Source organism: Citrus clementina, unplaced genomic scaffold (assembly GCF_000493195.1).
Source record: "Citrus clementina cultivar Clemenules unplaced genomic scaffold, Citrus_clementina_v1.0 scaffold_7, whole genome shotgun sequence".
NCBI lineage: Eukaryota > Viridiplantae > Streptophyta > Magnoliopsida > Sapindales > Rutaceae > Citrus > Citrus x clementina.
In genome coordinates, this window is record NW_006262075.1 from 831,700 (window position 1) to 841,959 (window position 10,260).

A 10,260-nucleotide genomic window follows, 5' to 3' on the forward strand; every position below is an offset into this window, starting at 1 on the left:
CTCCGTAATTTAAGGAAGTTTAGTCACTTTGCGAGTGCGAATTGAATCTACTTCGAGCGGACTTATTGTTTCTGTCTACATTTAATATTGAGGGGATCTCAATTTGCACATAGAAGCATCTATTCACACTCCCTCCTTATCCACCACACATAGGGATGGCAAATTTTTTCGGACCCGGATAAATCCGGATGATCTGATCCGGGTTCAACCCGGTCCGGATGTATAAAAATGCAAAATTTGGAACCCATTTTACAAACCCGTACATGTCCGGGTCCGGTTCTGGTTTTAGGCGAACCCGTATGTCCGGAATTCGGACACGGAAATTTATTAATTTTAATATTAAATTTTAAAAAATATTTTTAATATAAATAGGAAAAAAAAAAAGAACCCAAAGGTGCGGCTTAATTCATTTACACTTTCACAGCCGCAGCAACGCATTTCCTCTCTCTCTTCAGCTCGTCTTCATCCAATCAAATCAAAACATCATCGTCGTCACACTCACTTGCCCACCTTTGCGGCTGTTCATCATCATCATCAGCCGTCTTGGCGTCTTGCCCACCTTTGCGTCGCAGCTGTTCCTGCAGGGTTCAAACTAAGCTAATTTGTATTTGGTTTGTTTAGGCCATGGATTTGTATTTAATTTGCTGAAATCCTAGATTTGTATTTCCATTTGATTTGTCAGTTGATTTGTCATTTGATTTGTATAGACTTGTTTATTTTTTGGCTTCTGCTGCGGTAGCAATTGGTGCAGTAGACGCGGCTGTGACTGTGGCTTGGCGTGGTGCTGAGTACCGTCTGGTGGTAGGTGGGGGAACTTGCAGTGTGGGGTTTGATGCCCAAAGAGGTTTCCAAAAATTACCTCAATGCATACAGAGTACATACAGCTATAGTGTCGTGCCTGAGGGGCGGGCATAAACCGAATATGAACCAAACTGAATTATATGATTGGGTTCGATTCATGAAATTTAATATTATTTTCTTTTATATTACTTAAATTTTTAGTTTTTTTTTTAATTAGATTCATCAATCCGGGTTGGAAACCCGCAATCCGAAAACCCGTATTTTTCGGGTTGAACCCAGACCGGACCCGGAGTGGAAAAATGCGGGTTATGTCTGGGTCTGGTACAAAAAAATATTCGTCCGGGTGCGGATCCTGAAAGGCTGAACCCGGACCCGTATTTTTCCATCCCTAACCACACACTCCTAATATTTTATATTTTATAATAAACATGACACAATGAAAAAAAAAATTATTTTATTGGAGGAGAGTCTAAAAAAACACGAAAATCACCTTTTTGTTTTTCAATTTTGAGAAATGATACATAAAAAATAAATATAATGGTGAGAACAAATCCTCTGTAAATGGTTTAAAAAATATTTTGCACACGTACCAATCAAATGCATTTCTTATGGAGTATTCAGTTTAGAAACCGAGGTTTTTTAATTCAATATTTAAGATTACATTAAGCACGTACAATCCTATATTAAGTCCTGTTTCGTCAATATACTTTGGAATATTGACCTCCCATTGATTGGGTTTTTTTGGTTGATGTTACATATGATGAAGATCAAACTAATTAATAGTTTTGTTTTCTAAAAAATTTTCCCTGATTTATTTAGTTTAGCTTGTAATTAAGTCAACGATAAAACTGTCATAATATTGTGGTTTATTTTAAGCACGTGCTCATCACGATAGAAAAGTAAACATATAAATATAAATTAACGAACAAATTAAAACACTCAACATTTTAATGAACATTTCGTTGATAAAAAAACAACAGTATTAGGGACTGCTAAACGTATCAAACTACAGAGCATGTAGATAATAACATCATCCTATTGGAGGATAAAGATAAACTAAGCATAGTAATTAGTTCCACAAAATCATCAAATGAGAACACCAAACTCACATACACTTTAAGTTTCGCAACAGCGGCCAAAAAAGGGCAATTAGAGTAGCAGTTTCACGACAGTAATGAAAGCTGAAATTAGACATATTCCTAGGACATTAGTGTTGCATGCATTTTAAAATTCTTCCGGGGATATGGCTACCTCCAAATTGCCTACCTTGTAGTCCCTGTAGCTTCTGAGGGCATGTTCTTGGTGAGTCTAAGAATGGTTGATACCATTCGTTCTGAGTCAATTGGCTTTGTTAGATACGCATTCATCCCCACCCCCAAGCATTTTTTCTCATCCGCATTCATTGCATGAGCCGTTAGTGCAACAATAGGAATATTGCGCGCACCGTGTTCTGATTCCGATTTCCTGATTTCTATTGTTGCTTCGTAACCATCCATCTTCGGCATCTGATTTGTCACACAGACGTTAAACACGTTAAAGAATTTTGTTGAATTAATTAATGTATGCGTTCGATGTTAGCAAAATGATACCAAGGAGTGAGACTTGATTACTTACTTGGCAGTCCATTAAGATCAAGTCAAATCGAGGGGTATCAGGAGTTTCTGATGGAGATCCTTGCAGGAGAGATCTCCTTCTGGAACTTTCTGCTGCAAGCATTCGGTTTAGAGCTTCTACTGCCTGCAGTCCATCTGGCACGACACTAACCGTTGCTCCAACCTTTTCTAATATTTTGCATGCCACTATCTGGATCAATGGTGTGTCTTCAGCTAGCAGTATCCTTAGGCCTTCAAGAATTCTCTTTTGATTACTGGAACTATTTGAAGATGAACAAGGTTGATCTCGACGACTGCTTCCAATCTGATGCCGTTCCCTGCATTTAGAAGTTTAACATTCAAGTTTAATTTGCAGCAATGAAATTGCTTGTTTATTGTCGACAAGCAATATACTTATATAGTATCTCATGTGTCATATTCTAACCTGAACATGGTGTGAATTAGATCTTCTCTTCTGGAACTGCTTTCCCCTGGACATATACTACTGAACTCAAATGAACACTTCCTGAACTTCTGGTGCTTTGATGCACTATAATTTGCAATGCTTCCCCTAATTTCCTCCCCATTGCCTAATGCGATTAAAGAAACAGATCCATAAGAATTAACTAAGCTGCAGGTACCTCTAGTGGAATTAATTATTTTCAAGACATTCTTAGGAATTACATACCTTCATTTGTTGTACTTGAAATTCTATTTTGCATTCCAAGAATTTTCCCCCTCACGGCAGTTTCCAAAAGTTGAATCATCTTTCCTTTATAGAGCGGTTTGGTAACCACTATATTCTGTCCTTCCCTGCTAAGCTCTGTCTTTATAGGAGATGTGGTTTGATGGTTTACTACCCATGCAAACATCGCTTTCCGGTGGAATATGTCAAGGGAGTTTAGCTGTTCCCTCCATAAGTCTGAACTTAAGTCTAGTAGTGCTATATCAATCACTACAACATAAACAGGGTCAATCAAGGCTTTGATGTTAGTCATCTCAGCTTTCAAAGGTTCACTTGATGAATATGGAGCATCAAAACCATTACTAGAGACTGGACTGATAGGATCAAGGAGTTCCCGGAGAATCCGAGTTAGCTCATGCCACTCAGATGTTTCCAAAGTGGACACTTTTTTCTTGCGTAACCATTGGGAAATGATCATTCTTTCCATACTACCAACTGTTGCAAGCACCACCTACATTGACATGATAATGTGTGAGCTTTCACCCACGAGACGTGTTTTATGTTCCAAACGATGTAATTTTGCTCACCACAGTGTTTGGAAAATCAGCATCATAAATCTGCTTTGATTCTGAAGATGCGCCCAGGAGCAGGTATAGTTGCATCAGAGTTCCTGGGCTGTTCTTCTTGACAACTTTGATTTCTCCACCCATCTTGTTCACCTGTCCTAACCAGGATGATTCAAAGATGAAAGTGATTTCAAAACCAAGCCTAGCGGATTAAATAAACCTTTAAAAAAAAAATTCTACTTTCATATTGGTGTACCCACCAGGGTTCGCACAATGGATAGCCCAAGGCCAGTCCCACCATGCCTGGAAAAATGCAAAACGCTTTAGACAAAAATTCTGAAAGTCTCAGACTTTTATTGTTCCATGAATTGCTTAATATTCATATGCTTTTGATGAATAAATTTTATTAATCTATGCGATTAAGTGTCAATTTAAATTTGTATTTGAAGAATCCATGACAGGATAAACTACTTACTTTCGGGTCGTTGAGGGATCGCCTTGCTCAAAGCTTTCAAATACTGTTTCCCATTTGCTCTGATCAATCCCTATACAGCATAAGAAACAGGCATGTGGTAATCATTCAGATGTGGCATACTTCTTTACCAATGCATACAGGAATTTTTAAATTGGTTTCAGACATTTGAAATTCGTACCACAGCCTGTGTCATCGACTTCAAAGCAAAGTGCTAATTTGTTATCCTCCCGAAAATTCATTGCGTTGTTCGCCTGTTGCTTCAATTTTGTCCTAAATGCACGCCCAAATTTCTTGCGATCAGTAGGAAACTCTGCGGCGTTTTTAAAAGTGTCCAAATTCTCACACCATCCACGGATAATAATGTGCCCCGCTGCAAGACATTTGAAACAATTTTCTATAAGAGCTAACTCTAATCACGCGACCACTACCACAAAATTTATCAAAAATGGGACTGTTATATCAGTCTGCACGAAGTATCGCCACACTCGAACTAGCAAACTTGGCAGTGTGATTGCTGCACTTACATGATGTGAACTTGATAGAGTTGTTAATAAGATTTGAAAATATCTGAAAGACTCTACCAGGGTCCCCCCGAATATTTCGTGGAATGTTATCTAAAAGGAAACAAAGATTTGTAATCATATGTCAGAATATGATATAGCCAGAAATATATATTAGTAGGAAAAAAATGTAAGTTGTACCTGAAAGGTCTAAGACGGTCTCCACATTATGATTACTGCACTGCACAGAGAACATGTCGACCAGTTCTTCGAGCTCCTTTTGCAAGTCAAACTCTGTATTTTCTAACTCCATTTTTCCTGATTCAACCTGTCCAGTGTTCAGAGAAATTAGTAGGAAAATGATTACTGATTCGGAACGTCATGTTTTAAACATAGCTGTATTGACTTGTAACTGACCTTGCTGAGATCCAATATGCGATTAAGAAGTCGGAGTAAAGCATAAGAACTTTTTTTAATCTGGCAGACAGTGGAGTATTGTTCATTGGTTAATTGATCATCGGATTTAAGAATTTCCAGTAGCCCGATTATAGCAGCCATCGGTGTCCTCAATTCATGACTGCAACGCAACAAAAAGGCAATTTACTTCTGACAGGCAGCACAGCAAGTGTAAAAACCAATCATTGTGGTTGAGTGAAGATAGTTGCCGGCCTAAATTTGAATGAGTTCTCTTTTAAATTATTCACGGTTTCTGATTTTTCTTTTGCATATGCCGTAATGAATCCTTTAATAACCTAGTATGTACTATGTTATAGTACTTTCGATATTGTGGGAATACTGACCTCATATTTGCTAGAAATTGGCTTTTGTAGTTGTTTGAGGCCTCTGCTTTTCGTCTTGCATCAAGATGGCTTATCAGTTCTGCTCTTAGTTTCATTTCCTTTGATACTCCATTTGTCAAAATCAAAATGCAAATACATCCGATGACCAGGATACATACAGATGCAGATATCAGTATAATCAAAGTTTTGTAGGCTCTCTCATCTGCTTTTCCCATTATGTATTCTCTTGGAATGATAATGACACCAACCTGCAGACAGTGTGAATCAAATCAATATCTTCTGACGCTTGTAATGGCAATAAATGCAATATTGGTATAAGCAATCACACAAGAAATTCAGGCACACAACAGAATTATGTAACAAAAAGATTGCGTCTTCTACATTGTCGAAACTTACAATAGGTAGTCTCTTTAGATTTAGAAAAAATGTGTCCATGTAATATTGCTTGTGGCCAAGCTTGGCGTTCTGTACATGAATCACATGACCTGGGGGAACCTTGCTTCCGTATTCACTCTGTAGCCATTGAGCTCCCATTTGTATTACAGGATTATCAGAGTCAACAGCCTTCACAAGATTTGGTCCCGTTGATGAATTTGTTAAAAGAGGAGCATTTGTGGAAGTCGCTAGCAAGTAACCCTCTTGAGAGGTCAAATATATGTGCCCACTATGTACTTCAACAAGTTCTTTCATCAGCTGGCCTACACTAGAAAGCGCGGTAGTGACACCCACAACAGCCACAATACTTTTATTGGAAGTGGTTGGGTCCCAAACTGGCAATGCTGCTGAAAGCAATGGCGAATTAGTAAACTTGCTTACTGCTACATGCCATGAAGCCACTCCATCAGGTACTTGAGAGATTCCTGCAATATTAATTAGATCGTCCGGTGGGATGGGGCTTGCCTTTCCTATCTTCTCACCAGTGATGGGATCAAGTGGTTCCCGGTACCAAATGGCGGATATATTACCCTTTATGGATTGATCATTCCACCCTTCTCGCGAAGAGATCAAATTGGAATCATATGGGCCGCTGGTACCAATTGAATAGTTAGAAAGATCTGAGTAAATGTAGAACGTGTTGTTACTCCTGTGATCTCTATGGAATGCCTGGACAAAACCATTTTTGTAGTTTATAGTTATGGCATTCAGGGCTTTGCGACTCGCAAACATTGCCCAGGTTACATCCCTCATCACTTCATACAGCTAACAAGAATTGACACAGAAATTCTGAAGTTAATAGTTAATTTTGCCAGGTGTCAACAACATTCGCAATAATCACATTGCAAGAACTAAATCAAAAACTTAATTCTTTACCTGGATTTGTTCTGCTTGAGTAGCAGGCTTGTTGTACCGCTTAATTACATATTCTGAAAGCTTAACCTGGGCAGCCGTTATCTCAGCAGTGGAATTCACAATGTTCCACATGCGCAATAAAGGACGTTGTAGAAGTTCATAACGAAGGCCATATGCCAAAGTATCCAGTGATTTTGTTGTGTAGACCCTCGTAAAATGCCATGTCAGTACAGTTAGCAGTCCAATCAGAATGGCCAGCATGATCTGCACTAAGCCATTTTCAGAAGCAACCAGTAAATCAAACCAAAACAGAGCAATAGACCAATACTTTCTCTCTACCAACATATACACCAGTAAAATGACAAAAATAGAAATTCTCCTTCCGTTGAAATGTGAAAAATCATATAACTGAGTTTTTGCAAAGGGAAAACAATTAAATTCCATTATTTTTTTATGCTGTTGCAGAGTACATTGATCTCTTCCTTTGGAAAGTCTGTTATGTAGTTTTTCTATCACAACTTACAATGAGAGCTAATGACCGAACAGAATTCGTACGGAGCTCTCAAAACTTTCAGTATACTGTTCCAGAAATGAATATGACAAAAATTGAAAACGAGAGCTCTTTTTTTTCAGCTGCAAGTGGACTATAATTCATACTAAAGCCACGGTTACAATGGCTAGCCTGTTATCTAATCCATTGCAGTTTGAGAATGTTAAAGAATACAGAAACCAAACTTTCATCCATTACGCTACCGAAATTTTTCATGTTCAAGCTAGTGAAAATTTCAACACAATTGAAAGTTTCTAGCAACACCCCAAAGAGAGACAATGAACGAAGCGGAAACCATATCCTCTTAAGTCATTTTCCATAGCTAAAATGATTTGTCGGTCAAATTGAAGTTTGAGCATATGCTGCAGAATATAAGAACTTAATTTTTATTTTTTTTAATCCATCTCTGCAATTAAGGTCCTAAAATTTGCATCTTCAAACTTTTGGCAATTTCTAGCACACTCCAAAGAGAAAATGACAGGCAGAAAATATACTATTATATTTCAATTACCATGGCTGATCTGGTTCGCGTGTCATTGAAGTTTGAGAATAGTTCATGAAAATCAAAATTTTATCCATCTCTATAACTAAAGTTTGTTCATGTTAAGGAAAATACCTTTACGATTGACTTATTCAAACAACACTTCAAAGAGACCGTGACTATTGACTGAGCAGATCATTATAACTGGTTTGCCTGGGCTAACCTGATCTAAATGATCTGTATGTCAATTTCAGTTTGAAAAACAAAGAAGAAATACCAAAATTTTGTCCACGTCTACTGCTACAGTTCTAGACTTTGCATGTTCAAGCTAATGAAAATTATCTAGACACAATAGTACGACTTTCGAACACTTTAAAGCAGATACATGCCATTGAATGTTTGATCATGTTACAGAATATCAAAACCAAAACATTTGCTTCAATTTTGCAAGTTGAGGCAAATGTGAAGCATCCATACAAATGAAAGATTGTAACACGATCATCAAAAATCCAAAAACAAAATTTAGACTAACCATGATAGCAAGGCGAGCAACAAAAACACTATAATAAGATGAGAGACAACGAGCGGCTGCATGTTGGAACTCATCACCTTGTTGTTGATCAGCAGCATCCTTTCGAATCATCCTTCTGCCACGTGGAGCTCTTCTGCTTCTCCAAGAACCAGCAATACCAGAGGAGATACAGATACTTTCAAACACCCTTTTCAGAGTCAGAGGGGTAGCCATTGGCCTGAAGTGTTTCGAGGCTTTTTCTTTCTTATTCAAGAGAGTCAAAGAAAAGAAAGGATCTCTATGTTTTATCTGGTGTTCAAACTGTCAGTGGTAGAAAGTCTTTCTTCTGGGAAAAACTTCAAAGAAAAAAGAATTAAGTGAATTTTTGTGAAAGTGTAAGAAAGATTGTATTTTGTTTTTGTTTTTATATGTGGATTCGAGTGTGCGACTGAATTATTGTGCAAGTGCAAGTGTGTGCGTGTGTCTGCTGCTTGTGTTGTTGGTGGGTTACTTAAATAAACTTTCTTGGCTTCATGCGTAGTGTCATTTCCCACCATTTCTTTTTGTCTTTTTTTTTTTTCCCCCCAATCGCAACACCACATTCCATGCAATTTTTTCATTAGTGGTGGGTGCTTTTATTCCTCATCCGCAAATGTTTTGCCACTTGTGCTTCCTTTTTTTTTTTTCCTCCCTATTCCTTTTGCCAACTTCAGTTTCGACCTTCTTTCTGATATATGTGGTTTTAGCAATTTATCCTATTTTTAAATGCACTTTCATTCAAAAACTTGGGTATTATTTATAAATTGCATATCTTAATAAAGTTCAGATCATTTTTTCTTTCTCCCTTTTCTTTCTTCCTTGCCAATAATTAGGGTTCTCATTGGAAGTCTTTGTTGATTCGATGAAAAGGGTATAATTATTTGAAGAAGATAAGTAGATATGACAAATTGACCCTATATGAATTAAAAAAGGCAGCTAACTAAAATGTCTTAACTTGAGGAGAATATGTAGAATCCTAATAATAGTACAAGTATTGGCAATTTAGTAGCAGTAACTAGTTACTAGAAAAAGGTCGATATGAGTTGCTAATGTATAGCAAAGACTACAATTAATTTTACACAATCTCCAGAATACATGTAACAGTAAAAATAAGTAACAAACAAATGGGGCAAGTGAGGCCGGCGCCATAATTTGTCTTCGTTTTTGCTGGTTGCAGGGGAGATCCTTAATTTTATTGAAATGAGCTAGTGTTATAAAGGTTTACTGTATGGGGCCAGAAATAAATTTTCCCAGAGTAAATAGCAGATGTGACACAGACAGAACCCTCGTACTGGAAAAGGAGGTGTCTTGTAATTGGTCAAGATTTTGGGAAATTTCAAGGACCATATACACCTGAAGATAAACGGGAGTGGGAATCAATTTTTTTATTAGACTGAGGGCATCGGTGGGAAAGTGAAACTTTCAGTTGGGTCCCTAGAGTTCTGTTTCTTCTGTTGATGGCGAGCAAAATTGTACGTAGGCCTCAGTTTGGCCCAGGCCTTGGAGAATTTCTGGAAGGGCTCCCTCTACACAAACCCAATAATAACAAGAGTGGCACAACTAGCAGCCTGTAATACTCCCACAAAACTTTTTTTTATTATTATCTATTTTTACGTTTTACCTTTAGTTAAGGTATATTTTCTCTATTACTTAAAAATTGTTCACACCCCATTTGAGATAAGGGAACCTTCTCTATAATTGTGAAACTTGTATCTGAAAAGCATTAACGAAAAGCAACCTAATTCTTAATTTTGCATGTCCTTCTTATAGCCATATTTATTTTCAAAATTCCCATTTAACAGAGCGGAGACCATTAAACTTGTGTATTTATAGTTTGTTTTTGAATTTTAAGAAACTAAATAAAGAAATCATATTAGGTTTTGTTTTTAAAGGAAACAAGTAACAAAATAGTTGATAGTAGATAAAACCAAATACATCAAGAGATGAAAATTTATAAATGGTGTACAGAG

General features: G+C 37.3%; 1 protein-coding gene across 1 annotated transcript; it reads right to left on the reverse strand.

Moving 5' to 3' along the window:
* Positions 1–1,792: 1,792 nt before the first annotated feature.
* LOC18037314 (histidine kinase 1) lies at positions 1,793–8,726 on the reverse strand. Its single transcript, XM_006425365.2, has 15 exons — positions 8,273–8,726; positions 6,731–6,973; positions 5,816–6,619; positions 5,420–5,667; positions 5,037–5,196; positions 4,821–4,947; positions 4,644–4,733; positions 4,298–4,489; positions 4,120–4,189; positions 3,905–3,947; positions 3,666–3,797; positions 3,082–3,589; positions 2,839–2,983; positions 2,416–2,731; positions 1,793–2,306 (listed from the first exon to the last, which is right to left on the reverse strand). The coding sequence occupies exons 1-15, from the start codon at positions 8,483–8,485 to the stop codon at positions 2,064–2,066; spliced, it is 3,534 nt and encodes a 1,177-aa protein (XP_006425428.1). The 5' UTR covers positions 8,486–8,726; the 3' UTR covers positions 1,793–2,063.
* Between the last annotated feature and the right edge of the window lie 1,534 nt (positions 8,727–10,260).